At 42.8% G+C, this 19022-nt stretch overlaps 1 protein-coding gene across 1 annotated transcript in view; it reads right to left on the bottom strand.

Annotated features, from left to right (window-relative positions):
• POLL (DNA polymerase lambda) overlaps nt 1-19022 on the bottom strand; it is an 85863-nt gene that overhangs the window by 34768 nt on the left and 32073 nt on the right. Inside the window, exons 4-7 of the mRNA XM_029610221.1 lie at nt 13622-13790; nt 5953-6273; nt 4620-4793; nt 3608-3736 (exon numbers count right to left, since the gene is read on the bottom strand). Of these exons, the coding sequence (XP_029466081.1) occupies nt 3608-3736; nt 4620-4793; nt 5953-6273; nt 13622-13790 (793 nt within the window). The remainder of the gene's footprint in view (nt 1-3607; nt 3737-4619; nt 4794-5952; nt 6274-13621; nt 13791-19022) is intronic.

Raw genomic sequence — 19022 nt, 5'->3', positions numbered from 1 at the left:
GGCACGCGCGCTTCCGGGTCAGTCTTATGCACGTCATGGCGGGAACCTCGGGGGCGTCCCCCTCGGATGACACCCCCTCGGGGGACGCCCCCAAGGATGACGCCCCCTAAGCCGGCTGGCTCCGTCTGCCTACTACTTGGCAACGAGTTCCCTCATTGCTGAATCCGCTTCGCTCACTACGGACCTTCCGTTCCAGCTCCTGCTTCCTCGGTGTGAGACGTCCCAGGTACCCGCTCCTCGGGGGCCCTTTCCTCGTCTCTGGCTATCCGCTCCTTGGAGGGCCTTTCGCCTAGGACTGCTGCCTACCCCGTTCCCTGGGGCTCCCTCTGGAACCATCACTACTTCCATTGTGAGTACTTCGCTTGCGGACCATTACCGTATTCATCTCTACTGAGGAACCCTCATCGGTGTACCCCGCTCTGCGGACCATTGCTGTATCATCTCTACTGAGGACCCTCACCTGTGTACCCCGCTCTGTGGATCATTGTCGTATCTTCTCTACAGAGGAATCCTCTCTCCTGGGTATACCCCACTCCACAGACTCTGTGGCACCTCTGTATCTGTGTGACTTTCCTGCTACACTCTCCGCTCCGCGGGCAGTGCCTCCTTCTCTACTCTCTCTCCAGTACCTGCTGTCTTGCACACCTAGCAGCTGAGACCTCGCCTCCAGACGGTGAGGCTCACGGGGCTTCTCCCCGTGGGCAGTACCATCTCTCACCTCGGCCCAGGGCCCACAAACCCTAGCACTTCTCTTTTTCATAATACTGCTTTCCCCATTATATTTCAATTCATGTTGTATCACTCTTGGAAGAGGTTTTGGATTCTCATATTCAGGCAAGGTAGTCTAATAGATATAAATTCCTTGATGAAGTCTCTCTATCCGGAGAGAGCAGATTTTTTGGTTTCCGCTCAGGTGCGACATTTTATAAATTCACTACAGCGCTCTGGCACCTTGAGGAGCGGAAAGTCTTTGAAATTTTTTGCATTCAAGCTGACTCTAACTAGCATGTAGTATAGAAAATGTCTATGTTTCTCCATGGCATGGATTTGGAACCTTTTTCTCATATTAAGCATTGGGAGGCTGACCTGGGATGATCCCTGAACCTCGGTGAATGGAACCTAGTTTATGCCAATGTTAGCAAATGCTCTATCTCAGCCCAATTGCAAAAGAATAGTTTCAGTGGCACTTAGATCCTGCGAAGCTGCATAAACTATATCCCTCTCAATCGGACCTCTGCTGGCGAAATTGTGGTTCGAAGGAGAACATTTTTCATATATGGTGAAATATATATTACCGATACCAGGACTGAATAAGCATCAATTTTGCTTTTGTCTGCAGGTATTCACTGCAGCCCATAGTATAGTCGCCATATGCTAGAAACGGGCTGGAAGACCTTCTTTTCAAAACGTTTTGGATAAACTTCATGTTTATTGTCGCTTAGCCTCTCTTACAGCAGCACGATACAACTGGATGGCTTCATTCCATGCAGTTTGGAAGCCATTTCTTAAGCTAACCAATCAGATTTAGATAACATCTTCTAATTGGTCAAATATTCCCTCTTGCAGCCTACATCTTTTTGTCTTGAGTAAGCCCAGATAGTGCTTCTATCTTTATGCTATGGCTTTGATAATTTTGTATATTATCAATCTGTGAACTCCTTGGGGAGGGGGGGGGAGAGGGGAGGTAATAGGGGATGTTACTGCCTGTTATATTCTGCATCCTGCTTGTGTCCTCTTCCTTTTTGGACAGGCCGGTATTTGTTATTGATATCGTTTGTATCGCTTGGAAAATTCAATAAGATTGTTAATTTAAAAAAAACAATCTAACAGATTTGTAAGCCAAGGTTTCCCTTTACTAAATCCATGTTGCTCTGATCATTACTCTGTATCTATCTAGATGGGCTGTAATTTTGTTCTTCAGAATAGATTATATCATTTTATCTAACACTGATATTGGGCTCACTGGTCTATAGTTTCTCAGATCATCCCTGGAGACCTTTTTAAAAATGGATGTTACATTGGCAGCCCTTCAATCCTCAGTTATTGTAGTTGATATGAATGAGAAATTAACTAGTAATAAGTCAGCAATTTCATTTTTGAGTTCTTTCAAAACTCTGGGGTGTATACCATCCAGTCTCATGGATTTGTTACTCTTTAGTTTGTCAATTTGCTCTATTACATCTTCCTGGTTCAGCAGGATTTCATTCAGGTCCTCTGATTCATCACTCAAAAATGTTTCTGGCGTAGGTATCTCCACCAACACCCTCCTCCATAAAGCCCAAAGCAAAGAATTAATTTAGAGTTTCTGCTTTGACTTTGTCTTCCCTGAGCATTCTCATGCCACTTTGATCATCTTGCAATTCAACTGACTCCCTCAGAGGCTTCTTGCTTCAAATATTCTTGAAAAAGATTTTATTTTGAGTTTTTACCTCTCCAGCAACTTTTTTTGAAATTCTCTTTTGACTTGCCTTATTAATGCTTTACATTTATCTTGCAAGTGCTTATGTTCTCGTATGGAATGAATCTAGTCTATGCTTCCAAGATGGTGTTATTTAATAACATCCATGCTATATGCAAACTTTTAACCTTCACAACCACTGCTTTTTAGTTTGTTTTCTAATTTTCTCATTCTATCATAGTTGCCTTATTTAAAATTAAATGCTACTGCAGTAGTTTTTCTTAATAGCCTCCCTTCAGTGATTATGTTAAATTTGATTACGAAATGATCACTATTGCCAAGCAGCCCTACTACCACTGTTACATCCTGCACAAATTCCTGTATTGCAGTGAGGATTAGATCCAGAGCAGTACTCCCTTTCATCGGTTCCAGGAGCAGCTGCTCCATGAAGCAGTCATTTTTAATATCATCTAGAAACATTACCTGCCTAGAATGTCCTGATGGAACATTTATCCAATCAATATTGAAGTAATTGAAATCTCCCATTATTATTGTTTTGTGTAATTTGTTAGCTTTTCAGATTCCTGTTAGCATTTCACGGTCTCTTCATGCTGGCCAAGCAGATGGTAGCATATTCCTACCGCTATACTCATCCCCATCACACATGGAATTTTTATCCACAGAGATTCCACACTGCATAGTCTCTTGCATGATTTTATCTTGTTTGACTTTGTCATCTTTAATATATAGTACCATTCCTCTACCAATTTAACCTGGCCTATAATTTAGATATAATTTGTATCCTGGCATCACAGTGCCCTGTCGGTTAGCTTCCTTCCACCAGGTCTCTAAGATATCTACACCTTCAATCAGTGCCATCATTCCAAACTCCAATCTTATTTTTTAGACTTCTGGCATTTGCAAAGACAATTCAAAGTTTGTTTTTTGTTTTTGCAATCTGCCTAGTAGTTGAAATGGGCAATTTGGAATAAATTCTCTCTGTCAACTCTTTATTTAAATGCACCTGGGCTACTTCTGTTTCTAATATAACCTCTCTATCAGGATATTCTAACTTCCCCAGGATGCCAAGTATCCTTTGAAGATACCTCACTCAGAACCATGTACTCCTGAGCGACTGTCAATGGCAATTTCTTTTAAGATATCAGTATTAAAATCCATATGTCTAGGTGAATGACTCATGACACTCACAGTTTTTTCTATCTCTGCAGCCTCCTCTCGAGGCATGCGATCCAGAAAATCCTCATAGTATTTTAATCCAATGGCCTGCTGGTTGGTTAAAGTAGCCTTAGTGCGAATATCATCCAGACTCCGAAAGCCCTTCAAAAAAAGCATGTGAGAAAATTAGGCACAAGCACACTAGGTACTGCTATAAGCCTAACCTCTTTTTTACAGTATATTTGAAGCATCTTAAGAGATTAACTTTTTTGTATATTAGAGCTATTTCACATTTCAAAAAGTTATAGAAATGCAAAAAAGTGTAAAATCTTGAATTTATATCACAAAAACCATTAGTTACATATCACAATTAGGGAGAACAAGAACTGGTAAACAGTAAAGACAACTAAGTGTATTCATCTCTGATGGCATGAAAAAGCCATCAAAGTATGAAAAAGCAGAAGCGAAAGAAAATAGTATGCTATGGTGCACAAGAAGAGGTATAGGAAGGACTGTGTTTAGTGATGGAAGCCAAACTTTTGCAAGGACACTGAGAAGATGGGCACAGTTCAGAAAAGGGCCACCAAAATGGTAGAGTGACTGAAGGGCCAAACAAAGGTTTTTCTCCATTTTGTGTCTATAGGAAACACAGTAACTACATCTTGCCCAGGGAGGCTTAACAACTCTGACAGAAAAATGCAAATATCTAGCAAGCTTCAGTACTTACAAGACAGCATTCTCCATAAGACAAGGAGCTCAAGGGACAAAGGGGTCACGTCAAAAAGTTGGAAGAAGGGGAAATTCAGAAGAAATACAAAGTAATACTTATTTATGGGGAGAATAGTGGATGCCTGAAACAGCCTCTCGTTGGTAGTGGTAATCGCCAAGACAGTGACAAAATTGAAGCGTACTTGGGATAGACACAGAGGATAGTGGCAAAGGAAGGAATTGTAGGTTTTCTGGTGATGCCATAGATGGGGGCAACTAGGTAAGCCAAGAGGTTATCTGCCAATAACTTTTATATTTTGGGACAGAAGAGATTTACCTGTTGATACCACATCTGGGCTGTCTTAACTCCAACCCCCCATATGTTTGAAAACACTTCCAGCACAGGTACACTCTCACTGATATAGTCAAGTTTGCGCAAGTGCCCACTCTCCAAGATCTCTTCAATTTTTTCAGCCATTCGTTTTCCAATTCCTGGAATTTTACAGGCTTCCTAAAATTGCAAGGGAAAGTAGGCAGTAAATATCTAAATCCTTTGCTTGGAAGCTTTAAATGGTTCCAGTTTGTCATTTTCATAAAGAACCAAATGATTTTTTTCAGTTTATGAAAAGTTATAAAAGTAAACGCCTCTGTAGCAAAGAATGTATTTCTTTAAATTCATAGATTTACATAATTAAATCACTACTGGCATTCATAACCACCATTATGTTAAGACTTTTGGAAAATATATTTCTCAAGCCAGCTGAGGTTGATAAACAGAGTTTTGCAGGTAGCATCCAGTGACCTGCTTTTACTACAATCATTTCCAGTTATCAGCTGCATTTCTCATAATATATACTGCGATGCATGCCAACTGTGATTCTTCATACATTTTTCACATTTTTATTGGTTTCTAGCAGAACATTCAGCATCTCTCTCATTCCGAAGTTGCATGGGGCCTTTTTTAGTGACTAACAGACTACAAGCTATTCAGTATCATGTGTCTCTCTGTAGTCCAGAGTAATGTACACTCAAATGATAAGCAGGGCTGCTCTATGCAAGAATATACAAGAAGTTCCATGCAGTATTAACAGAGTCTACTTTCTGGAACATGCGCACACATATATGTGGAATGAAAGAAAACAAAAAAACCCACGCAGTTAGAATCCCTTTGTACTCCTCCCTGACATGTACTGAAAGTTTGGTTTGGACTCGACACCAAACAAAATCCATGGGGGGGGGGGGGGGAAGGGGCAGAGATGCACAGAGAGAGACATAGTGATCTCATAAGCCTTAAGTCTTTCCTTCAGAAAGTAGGATAAAAATGACTTGCAAAACTAGGTTTGATTTGCATAATTAGAATTGTTCTGCCCTAGATACAGTATCTGTGCACGGTGTAATTTGGGTGTACCAAACAACATGCTAAAAAGCCAGGATGTGGTCAACTTTTGCATAAGGTGTATGTAACAAAACCAAATTGCCAGCTTAAGTCCTCTCATTATTCCTCCCTCATATCTAGAGATAAGTGGTAGATATTGTACTTTATCAAGTAAAAAGCTCTTTCTCCTAGCACTTAAACCATACATTACAAACATTCAAAACTCTCAATTTACCCTTCAGTCTTCTTATATTGCTTTGTTAAAGTTTGGTTGTGGTTTTAGCATTAACATTACCTGGTAAGAAGTGACAGGTTTATGATGGCTTTTAAGAGCACTGATTGCTTTTGAGTAACCAAGTGCCCTCCATTTGTCTCCTTCAAGAGTGTACGTTTTAGCCAGCACCTCAAGCTTCTCCGTAACAGCACGGTTGTGATTCTCTTTCTTGCAGTCAGAAGACTGAGCACAAACCCACTTCCCAGAGATAGATGGTATAGTGGAGCTGCTGCTAGAGTTTTCTATGGATGGGGTAAGATAATGTCCTGAGATCAGCGCGTCCAGGTCTCCCTGAGTGACTCTGTTATCTTCATCTTCACTTTCTTCACCATCTGAAATATTCTTTACAGAAAAAAGTGATGCTACATAGCAATAATTTACTTTAAAACATGATCCTTCTGACAAGTTATACCTGATTTTTGTAATTTTGTGCCAATGAGCCTCTTCTGCTCCCATTTCATTTTAATGGATTATCAAAATTGAAAATCTAACGAGGTTTTTCTTCTTTCTTATCATGCTGCAGCATGAGGAGGACACATAGTATGTCCTACTCTTTGATGACCTTATTTAGGAGTATAAAAATAATAAAACTTGGGTACAAATTGTATCACATATATATCACTGCCCCATAAAGTAGGGCTATATCTGGCCTAAACAGGCAGTGTCACTGTATTTTAGTATAAGTTTCAATTATTCTTTCCTGATAATTTTCCTTCCTTGAGTCCTGCTAGACCAGTCCTTATGTATGGGATTTTCCCCCTCCATAACTGACAGAGACAGAGGACACAGAGGATACACCTCTTATGACCTCACTTGGGAGGTGTGGCCCTAGGCAGTTGCCAGTAGCTTCCTGTCAAAGCACTGTGACCAAAACAAAAATCCCCCTAATTGAAAGATTATGATTATTATAATTTATATTATTGTAACAAGGTCCACAAGGGAGCCAAGGGGTGAGAAAAAGGTTTGGTCAAGGAAGAATGCTGAAAACTGAGAAAGAATGAGGACATGCCTCGGATAATAGTATTGCACCCACCTACCCAGTGTTCCTGGTGGGTTCTGACTGGTCTAGGACTCAAGGAAAGAAAATTATCAAATAATAATTTAACCTTCCTTTTCTTCCTGCTAGGCCAGTTCTTCTGTATAGGAGTTAGCTAAGCTGCTCCTAACTGGAGAGGGAGGGAAGAAGACAGAGCTGTCTTAAGGTCTCCCATTCCAAAGTCAGAGTCTGCCTTGGCCTGCACGTCCAATCTTTAATACCTTGTAAAGGAATTCAAGGATGATCAAGTGACCGCTTTACAGATTTCATCCAGAGAGACTGAAGATGCTTCTATCCAAGATGATGCTTGCGCCCTCATAGAATGGGCTCGGAGAACCACTGCTGCCTGTTTGCCTGATAATAGGTATGCAAAACTATTGCTTCATTGATCTATCAAACTAAGGACCCGATTCATCAAAGTATTTTCCCATAAACACAGAATGGGCAAAACGTCTTAGTGAAACAGGTAGTAGGGTAGCTTAGGAAGCTGTCCCTCCTTTTCTGGGTCCTCCAAACAACATACAGCTTGTCTATTTTCCTATAGAGGTATGTTACCTTTAGAAGATGGAAACTCTTGTTCTTTTCTTGACAATTGCTGCGACTAAAGGCTGGAAGCGAAACTGATTGGTTCACGTGAAACAAAGATACCACCTTTGGCAATGAAAATGGTACTGGACGAAAGATGTCAGAGTTCAGAGAAAAAAACTAAATAAGGATCTCTATATGAGAGGGCCTGAAGCCCAGAGATGTGGCTAGCCAACCCTTTGTCCAGTTTGTTTGTAGAAAATGTAATATTTGTGAAACAGCTGCCTTCCATGGGGACCCTGCTGTTTTCTCAGCAGACCCCTTCAAACACTCATCAGATCCTGGTGTATGCTAAGGAAGTAGAAGTCTTAGATGCTTTCAGCATGGTTGAGATTACCACTGAGGAGTCTGTTCTAGCACGCAGATGTGCCCTCTCATGGCCATAAGAGAGAATGGAGATGGGTGTTCCAATTGGAACTGACCCCTGCCAGAATAAGCCCCGCTCCCTAGGTAAGGGTAGCGGGGTTTGACTCAGTAGCCTTATCAGATCTGTATACCAGGGCCTTCTTGGCCAGTCCAGAACCATCATTTATTTATTTATGGCTTTTATATACCGACTTTCTTGATACAAATCAAATCAACTCGGTTTACATTGAACTAAGCAGAACAAAAAACCAACCAATCAACAAGTGACAATTTAAAGGAGCATAAAGTTACATTATAACAAGGATGCCTTAACTGGGAGAAGGAAGAAAAGAGGGGGAGAACGAAGATAGATTACTATATACAATGGAATATGGGAGGGAGGCAAGGAGCCAACCTCATGATGACTTGTGAGCATGATTAGCGTTTGTTTATTTACATAAGCAATATGAAAGTTCTAAATCAGGCTGTTGGGCTAGTGGCGGGGAAGGCTCGGCAGAATAGCCATGTCTTTAGTTTCTTTTTGAAAGTTAGTAGACAAGTTTCCTGCCTGAGGTCCGGAGGCATGGCGTTCCAGATGGAGGGCCCTGTGATAGAGAATGTCCTGTCTCTGATATTTGAATGGTGTACAATTTTGATTGGGGGAACATGTAAGGATCCCTTGTAGGCATCTCTTAAGGGTTTGGTCGTCGAGTGCAGTTTGAGAGGGTGTGAAAGATCCAATGGGGTCTGATGGTGAATATTTTTGTGGATAATGGTCAGTGATTTATGAAGGATCCTGAAGTTTACTGGGAGCCAGTGAAGATCTTTTAGAATGGGGGAGATATGCGCTCTCCGATTAGTATTTGTTAAAATTCTCGCCGCTGCATTTTGGAGCAACTGGAGAGGTTTTATAGTAGAAGCCGGTAGACCTTGCAAGATGGAATTGCAGTAGGCTATCTTGGAGAAAAGAATGGCTTGGAGGACAGATCTGAAATCGTAATGGAATAGGAGCGGTTTGAGTTTTTTGAGTACTTGGAGCTTGTAGAAGCACTCCCTTGTGGTATGTTTTATAAATTGCTTTAAGTTCAAGTGAATATCTATTATGACTCCAAGATCTCGGGCGTGGGATATTTGTATGTTAGAATGCAGTTGGTTATGAAATGGACTGCCTTCTGGGGTGATTAGCAATAGTTCAGTCTTGGAAGTGTTGAGCACCAGGTTAATGCTTGAAAGGTGATGGTTGATTGTTTGTAAATGAGAATTCCATAATTTGAGTGTTGAGTCCAGTGACTTGGATATGGGGATTAAAATTTGTACATCATCTGCATATATATAGAACTTAAGCTTTAGATTTGAAAGTACATGGCAGAGAGGGAGTATGTAGATGTTAAACAGGGTGGGCGATAAGGAGGAGCCCTGGGGAACTCCGAATGGGGTGTTAGTGTGTGAGGATTCCTTGTTGTTGATTTTAACCTTATAGCCTCTGTTGCTAAGGAAGGAGTCGAACCATCTAAGAGCTGATCCTGCAATACCTATATCTGATAGCCGGTTTAGTAGGGTATTGTGATTTACAGTATAGAAAGCTGCAGAGATGTCAAGAAGGGCTAGGAGGAATGATTGTCCTTTGTCAAAACCGATGTAAATTTGATCAAGGAATGAGATGAACAGGGCTTCCATCTTCTTTAATACCATGCCTATAAGAGGCCTCAGTATAGCAGACTGAGTTATGGTCACAGACAAAGAAGTGCATCTATACTGCTGGAACATGCTTCTGCTCGGTGGCTAAAGAATATCCTGGCTCCCCAAGATTGATGGGGTCTGCATCTGGGCGACCCCACCAATCCCTTAGTTTTTGGAAGGCTTCTCGACCCAGTTTCCATTCCCCCTGGTCCAATCTGTTTCTGCTGTGAAAGTTGGTTTTAAGAATCTCCTTTTGTAACAAGAAACAAAACCTTGCTTATCCAGCTTTAACTCACTTTTTTTTCCTCTGTCAGGTGGGGCTATTTTCTTTGGCCTGTTACTTTTTAAACTGCTCCTGTAACCATTTAACTTTAGACTACCTCTTCAGCTAGGCCTGGGAAAATTCCCTTTTTTGTTTTTCTCTCTGTGTCCTTCCCTTGCTCTGTGGCCTCATTAGTAAAACAAGTTCCAAACAGTGGAAAAAACCTTTTTCCTTTTTTTCTCTTCCTCCCCTGGAGGCTTGAGCACTGCTCTATTGCTATATATCTCAGAATCTTCTGTAACCCAGTCTCTGCTCTGTACAACGTTTAAAACAAGCAGGTTTCAAATAAATGTTTTCTCTTTTTCTCCTGTGGCATGGATCTCTGGCTAGATCTTGTTTAGCACAGAAAATCCCCAAACACATGAGCAGTCAAGGCTTTTCTCTGTGCTTTTCATAACCACAAACATTTAACACACTTACTTTCCCATGGCTGCCTCCCCTCTCTACTCACAGTTACTATCTTCCTTTCAGGTTCCAAGGCCTCTCCCCTGCTCCCCTCTGAGCCTACATTATATCCTACACTGGGAGCCACCCAGTACCCATAATGCTCTGTCTTAAGGTGGACTGGATCCAGACAGCTGGGACCAGTCCTTTACAGAGGAGTGACAGCTTTTCATGTATGCTCTTTCACACTGCACTACTATTGATTCCTCTTCCTCTGAAGAGAATTCCCCCTCTTCCACAAAGCCCCCCAGCGGACCCATGGATGGAATCTTCTCCTGACCAGGAACCTTCCCTGTAATCCTGCATAATTTTTTTTATTTATTTATTTATTTATTTATTTATTTATTTAAGGAGTCTTCTATACCGATATTAGTAAAATACATCATATTGGTTTACATTGAACTAAAGAGCGGAAATTACAAAAAAAAGGGGAAAGGGGAAGGGATACAAATTAAACCAATAGGAAAGAACGGAAGGCAGAGGGGCAAAAACAATAGGCAAATTTGAAAAACTTGAAACAAGTGCAAAGGCAAAATCAAAAACGTTATAACATTATATAGCACTAGGGGAATTGCTGAGGAGGGTTGTTAAGGGTTTTGGGGGAAGGCTTGTTTGAAAAGCCAAGTCTTTAGTTGGGATCTGAATTTTATGATGCATGGTTCTAGCCTGAGATAGGTCGGGAGTGCGTTCCAGTGCATGAGGCCAGCAATGGAGAGCGCCCGATCCCTCATGGATGTGAGGTGAGCTTTCTTTAATGAGGGCACATGGAGGGTTCCTTGGTTAGAGGTTCTGGTAGGTCGGTTTGGGCATGTGAGGCGGAAGAGCTCATCAAGCCAGTTGGAGTTGTGTGCATATATGGCTTTGTGAATAGTGGTGAGGGTTTTATAGAGGATACGAGATGGGATGGGGAGCCAGTGCAGGTCCTTGAGGATAGGGGAGATGTGATCATATTTATGTGCATTGGAAATAGTTCTGGCTACTGCATTCTGCAGCATTTGGAGGGGTTTTATGGTAGCGTAGGGTAGGCCTAGGAAGAGAGAATTGCAGTAATCCATTTTGGAAGCTAGTGTGGCCTGGATGACAGTGCGGAAGTCATTGGCATGAAGTAGCGGTTTCAGTTTTTTCATGACATTTAGTTTGTAGAATCCCTCTTTAAGGACAGCATTGATGTGTTTTTTGAGGTTCCGTTGCTGGTCAATCTGAACCCCAAGGTTTCTAGCGCATTGCTGCATGTGAAGGTTCTTGTAGGAGGGGTCGTTTGCGAGTGAGGGTTTAATAGGAAGATGTTGGGATATGAGGAGCAGTTCTGTTTTGGAAGTGTTTAAAGCCAGATGGAGGTTGGTGAGTAGGGTATTGATGGCTGCGAGACAACTTCCCCAGAATTCAAGAGAGTTGGATAGAGAGCTTTGGATGGGTATGACGATTTGCACGTCATCAGCATAAAGAAAAAATTTGAGGTTGAGTCCTGAAAGGAGTTGGCAAAGAGGGGTGAGGTAGATATTAAAGAGGGTCGAAGAAAGAGAGGAGACCTGGGGTACTCCCTGGGAGAGAGCGTAGTGAGTGGACTCAGCATTGCCTATCTTCACAATGAATTGCCTATTGTCGAGATAGGAGGAGAACCACTTGAGGGCCAAGCCTGAGAGGCCAATGACGGAAAGGCGGGAGAGGAGGTGATTGTGATTTATTGTGTCGAAGGCCGCCGAAATGTCCAGCAGGGCAAGGATATAGTTGTGACCTTGGTCCATTCCCCTAATGAGGTGGGATAAAGGGGAGGGATTTGGGATCTTCCCTTGCCCGCTTCAGTGCTGCACCTTTTGGGAGACAGCTACAACCTGGGGCCTCAGACAGCAGAGGTTCACCATGCTTTCGCATGGCAGTATATGCCTGATTCATCAGGGCCACAAATTCTGGGGAGAAAACCTCATTGCTAGGGCCCTAGATGCCCCAGCTGTCTCTCCTGGGGGAGTGAGGCCCCCTCTGGTGGGAATTCCAAACCCAGAGCTATCTGCTGACAGCATATCAGTAGGAAGAGAGAGGGAATTTTGCCCTGCCATGGGAAAAGGGCTTCTTTCTTTTACTGCATGCTCTCCTGGCTCAGTCCTAGAGTCTGTATTCACTTGCTTTTCCCTAGGGCCAGGGGGAAGGGGGGCATTGATTGTCCTCCCACACAGGACAAAATCTGTGGAACCAAGCTTGTGACCTGCTTGGTTCCGCATGCTGAGCATCTCCTGCCTCTAAACATGGTTGAGGGAGGTGAAAAAAACCCCTAAAGCTGTTCCCTGTGGCATTGTGCTGTGCTTCCTGTTGCAGAGTTGATGCTAAGTCGCTGCCTACACTCTGTAGTGCTAGTAGATTCTGAAGGAGACAACTGCCTCTCCCTTTGTTGTTTTCTTTTAGGTGCAATTCCACCCAACAAAGCCACAGCCCCAGCACCCTCTCTCCCATGCCTCAGCCATCTGAGTACACAACACTCTCTGGGGCCCACTGCAGCCAGCTGCTTCCTCAGGCCCAGCCTCCCTTCTTTCCTTTTTTTTTGTCCGAGCCAGGGGGTGGGGAGAGAGAGCAGAACCGAGGATCCCATCTCTCCTTTTTTTTTTTTTTAAAGAAGGGGGCCTCCCTCTCTGGTTCACCTAGCAAGCTAGTGAACCCTTCTCAAGGTATTGGGATTGATCACAGGGGACTCCAACAGGGAACCCTTGGGAGATGTGCTCCGACTGGGAAAATCACCCCTAAGGTTTGTTGCCCCAGGAGCAACGAAGGCTCTGGGAGCTACCCGTCCTCACTTGTCTGCAGTTGCCTGAGACAGAAACTACTGACCACTGTTGAGGGCCATGTCTCCTTTTCAGCCCTGAGTGAGGTCCATCAGCTATGGTGGATGAAAATCCCATACATAAGGACTAGTCTAGCAGGAAGAAAAGGAATGTAAGGAATTTAAAACATTCATTATACTTATGGCAGTACACTATCACAATCACAATGCTGAAGCTTATGGCAAATTGATGAATATATCATATTAACTTTATTCCTACCCTAGCCACAGAAAAAAGTGTCAAAGTTAATTCTGTAAGTACCAGATCAAGATTGATTAAGATATTTACAAGTAACCTCTGCAATGATTAACTAGATTAATGCAGCTAATCACATACACTATTCAAGGGTAAAGTTCGATAAGGCAAGTGCAATTGAATTTCTATGGTTTACTTCTCCTAACTAGCAGATTTTAGGATAATGATACCACTTGGCACAATTACTGCAATCCAGATGAAAATGTAGTGTACCTGTATCGCAGAAGGTTCCTCTACTAAGTTTTGCTTTGGAAGTTTAGCTCTTGGCTGCATAGAGATGGTTCTTCCCAGTGATTCTGCTGTTGGCTCAGGTGTGTCATTATTCATCACTGAATGAATATGCTCATTATCTATCTTCATCTGATCTACCTCATTTAGGTACCTGTCAAAAAATCTGTGTTACGTTGATGCCAATCACCTTAGCAACATACCTACTTTTCTTGCATATTCAATATTAGAATGGAATTGCCTCAGATTAGTGAATTTCTAGCCTCAGTCCAGAAGAGGCACACAGAGGTTTCAAAATGTACACACCCACCAAACCACACACCAACTAATGCTACCATATCCAATATACTTAATAGTTTATTATTATGGGACAATAAACCAATGGGACAACATCAAAATTTTAATGGGTCCCTCCTGAGGCAGGAAATGCAGCAAAACTTCATAAGAACTTAACATATATTGGGTCAAGCCAAAGGTCCATCAAGCCCAGTCTCCTGTTTCCAACAGTGGCCAATACAGGTCACAAATACCTGGCAGGATCCCAAAAGGTCAACAGATTCCATGCTGCTTATCATAAGGATAAGCAGTAGACTTCCCCAAATCCACCTCAATAATAGTTTATGGATGTTTAATCCAGGAACTTGTTCACATCTTTTTAAACCCAGCTACACTAACTACTTTTACCACATCTTCTGGCAACAAATTGCAGAGTTTAATTTTGTGTTGAGTAAAAAAATATTTTCTCTTACTTATTTAACACTTTCTATTTAATACCCAATAAATGTCTTAAATGTCTTAAATGTATAGCAAAATTGCTTACCTTGTAATATGTGTTATTCCAGGACAGCAGGATGTAGTCCTCACATATGGGTGACGTCACCGATGGAGCCCTATCACGGAAAACTTTCTGTCAAAGTTTCTAGAAACTTTTGACTGGCATACTGAGCCCACTGAGCATGTCCAGCATGCCATGATCCCTTGAGCCACAGGGGTCTCCCTTCAGTCTCGTATGTAGCAATATGCATTAGCAAAAATAAAATAATAAAACGTATCGGACCCAACCCCGCGGGGTGGCGGGCGGGTTTCGTGAGGACTACATCCTGCTGTCCTGGGATAACACCTATTACAAGGTAAGCAATTTTGCTTTATCCCAGGACAAGCAGGATGCTAGTCCTCACATATGGGTGATTAGCAAGCTATAGGCTAAGTCATTTTGCATTGAACCAACATTGAAAGGATTGTTGGAAAAAATTGAGGCAGCCGAAAATCACAGTCAGTTGGATGTAGAAGGAGTTGGGATTATACTGGAAACAAGTTCTTTAAACCAGATTGTCCGTAAGCTGAATCTTGTCTTCCTTCTTTATCCAAATAGTAATGATCTGCAAAAGTGTGACGAGAACTCCATTTTGCAGCTTTACATATGTCAAGAACTGGCACTGAACGATAGTGTGCTACTGAGGTTGACATTGCTCTTACTGAATGCGCCTTTACTCGTCCTTGGAGAGGAAGGCCTGCTTTTTCATAGCAGAACTCTATACAATCTGCTAGTCAGTTGGAGAGAGTTTGTTTGCCCACTGGATTACCCAGTTTGTTTGGATGAAAAGAAACAAAGAGTTGAGTGGATTTCTTGTGGACTGCAGTGCGGTCTAAATAATATGCTAGCGCACGTTTACAGTCCAAGGTATGTAAAACCCTCTCACCTTGGTGAGAATGAGGTCTTGGGAAGAATATGGGCAAAACTATGGATTGATTCAAATGGAATTCCGTAACTACCTTGGGAAGGAATTTTGGATGTGTATGGAGTACCACTCAGTCATGGAGGAATTTTGTATAGGGTGAGTACGTGACAAGTGCTTGTAACTCACTAACCCTTCTAGCAGATGTAATGGCTATTAGGAAGATAGTCTTCCATGTGAGAAATTTAATATCGCAGGAAGTCATGGGTTTAAAAGGAGAACGCATGAGCCTTGTTAGCACTAAATTAAGGTCCCATTCTGTGACTGGTGGCCATCTTGGTGGTTTAAGGTGAATTAAACCTTTCATAAATCTACTGAGAAGAGGTTGCACGGATACTGGTGCATCTCCTATTGTATGATGGTAAGCTGAGATTGCACTTAAGTGTACTCTTACAGATGAGGGCTGGAGACCAGAGTCTGAAAGGTGCCATAGATAGTCTAATAAAGACGGTGTGGGGCAGGAAAAGGGGTCAATGACTTTTTGTGTACACCACAAAGTGAATCTTTTCCTCTTCGAAGTCTAGTTCTTTCGTGTGGAAGGTTTACGTGAAGCTATAAGTACTTGAGAGACATTAGTTGAAAGATTGAGTGGTTGTAAAATCAAGTTTTCAACATCCAGGCTGTTAGAGATAGGGATTGAAGGTTGGTATGACTCAACCTGCCCTGGTCCTGGGTTATGAGAGTGGGTGCTGTGCCCAGGCGAATTGGCTCTGTGATCAATAGGTCGAGAAGTATGGGAAACCACATTTGTCGAGGCCAATATGGGGCTATGAATATCATGGACCCCTTGTCGTGTTGTAGCTTCACTAGAGTTTTGGTTATTAGCGGTATCGGGGGGATACGTGTATAGAAGCCCTGAGTTCCAAGGGCGAGCAAAGGCGTCCTTGACTGATTGATGTTTCTGTTTGTGTAGAGAGCAGAACCTGTCCACTTTGTGATTCATGTCTGATGCAAAGAGGTCTATTGTTGGTTGTCCCCAACATTGAAATATCCTGGTCACTACTAAGGGATCCAGGGACCATTCATGAGGTTGGAACTGATGACTGAGGCGATCTGCAACTACGTTGTGAATGCCCGCTAGATAAGTGGCCCGGAGAAACATGGAATGTGTCAGGGCCCAGTCCCAAATCTGTGCGGCTTCTTGACAAAGGAGATACGAGCCCATACCTCCCTGTTTGTTCAGGTACCACATGGTGACTGTGTTGTCTGTTTGAATCAGAACAGTCTTGTGTGAAAGGCAGTCCTTGAACACATGTAGAGCATAACGTATAGCTTGAAGTTCCAGGAAATTGATTTGAAATGTTGCTTCGAGTTTTGTCCAAGTACCCTGGGTTTGGAGATTGTCTATGTGAGCTCCCTAACCTAAGGTGGATGCCTCTGTAGTTAGAGTTATCTGTGGAACTGGCTGTTGGAAGGGTAGGCCTTTGCGCAAGTTGTCCCTGTTTACCCACCAAAGGAGAGATGAACGTAACTGGTGGGTTATTTGAATTGGTGATGACAGTGGTTGAATTGCTTGTATCCATTGTGATCTCAATGTCCATTGGGATATTCTCATGGCTAATCTGGCCATAGGGGTGACATGAACTGTAGAGGCCATGTGACCTAGGAGAGTTAGAAACTGATGAGCTGTCGCTTGTTTCTGCGAGCGTAGCGCGTTTGCTAATAAAGAGAGTGTTTCCGCCCAATCTTCGGGTAGGAAGGCTCTTGATTGTATGGTGTTCAACTCTGCTCCAATGAATTGTAGTAGGTGAGACGAGATGAGATGGGACTTTTGGTAATTGATGAGAAAACCCATCGAGTGGAGCAGATTGATTGTTCGTCTGAGAGAAGCCAGAGCTCCTTGTTGGGATTGACTTCTGATGAGCCAGTCGTCCAAGTAGGGGAAAACATGTACACTTTTCTTGTGTAATTGCACCGCTACCACTGCTAGGCATTTTGTGAATATTCTGGGTGCTGAGGCAAGTCCGAATGGTAGAACCCTGTATTGGAAATGCTGTTGACCCACCAGGAAACACAGATATTTGCGATGATAAGGGAATATTGGAATGTGAGCGTAAGCGTCTTGTAGATCCAGAGAACAGAGCCAGTCTCCTGTCTGAAGAAGGGGAAGCATGGTGCCTAAAGAGACCATCCTGAATTTCTCTTTCTGTAGAAATTTGTTGAGATTTCTGAGGTCTAGGATGGGACTTAGGCCTCCTGTTTTCTTTGGAATGAGGAAATAACGGGAGTAGAATCCTCTGCCCCGCTGAGGCTGGGGTACCGGTTCCACAGCCCTGGCTCTCAGAAGGGTGGATAATTCTGCTTGCAGAAGAGTGATGTGATTTTTGTTTATCCAAAGAGACTTTGAGGAGAGTCTTTTGGAATTGGTAGGAAATTGAGTTGGTAACCTCGTGATATTATGGAGAGTACCCATTGGTCTGTTGTTGTCTGTAACCAATGGTTGTAATAGAAGGAGACTCGACCTCCTACTGGTATGTTTGGGTTGGGGTTGTGGAGATGGCTGCTATTCTCTGGCAGCTGGTCCTGTTTGCGCTGGTGATTGAGGCCTAGCAGTTCTAGGTTGCCTGGGCTGAGATCTTTGTTATAGTTGAGAAGATCTGCCCCTTGGTGCTGGTGGATAATACCTTCTTGGCCTGTAGTACGGCTTTCTGATATCTTTTCTTGGTTGACCTCGGGACGCTGAAGAAGAGCCTTGTGGGGCAGCAGATAACTGATGCAGTGTCTCTGTATGCTCTTTAAGTTGGGCTACTGCGTCCTGAACCTTTGACCCAAAAAGGTTGTCGCCCATGCAAGGTAAGTCTACCAATTTATCTTGTACCTTAGGCCTGAGGTCAGTGGCTTTCAACCAGGCCCAACGGCATGCACTGATCCCCGAAGCTGCAACCCTTGAAGAAGTTTCGAAGCTGTTGTATATAGCATGAACCTCATGTTTTCCAGCTTCTAGTCCTTTATGGACAATTGCATTAGCTGCATCCTGGTATTGCTGAGGTAGGGAATCAGTGAGCTGCTGCATTTGTTTCCAGAGATTTCTCTGGTATTGCGTCATGTAAAGTTGGTAAGACGCTATCCTGGAGTTAAGCATTGCTCCTTGGAAGGTTTTCCTTCCTAGAGAGTCTAGGAATCGGTGATCCTTCCCTGGTGGTGTAGACGAATGAGGTCGTACTCTCTTAGATTTTTTCTGAGCCGACTCGACCACTACTGATTGGTGTGGTAGTTGTGCCCTTTGATAACCAGGTATATGCTATACTAGATACGTGGTGTCCATTCTTCTATTGACTGGCTGGACTGAACATGGATGTTCCCACAATCTATGTTGTAACTCTACTAGGACCTCATGAATAGGAATGGCTAGGACTTCCTTAGGGGGATCCACAAATTGAAGAACTTCTAATGTTTGCTGCCTTGTATCCTCCTCAGACACTAATTTAAAAGGGATTGTGTCTGCCATATCTTTTATAAAAGTGGTGAAGGATAAGTCTTCTGGAGACTTCTTTCTTCCTTCAGGAAGAGATGGTTCAGACATAAAATTTTCCAATGATGATTCTGTGTTTCTGTCCTCCCAGGAGTCAAATGGTGTATGTTTGGAAGGAGAAGAAGGAGAAGACCTCGGTGGTATTGATGGTACCACTGGTCTGAACAGTCCTGAAGGT

The sequence above is a fragment of the Rhinatrema bivittatum genome, chromosome 7 (assembly GCF_901001135.1).
Source record: "Rhinatrema bivittatum chromosome 7, aRhiBiv1.1, whole genome shotgun sequence".
Classification (NCBI taxonomy): Eukaryota; Metazoa; Chordata; class Amphibia; order Gymnophiona; family Rhinatrematidae; genus Rhinatrema; species Rhinatrema bivittatum.
This window is presented reverse-complemented; position numbering and strand designations above follow the sequence as displayed.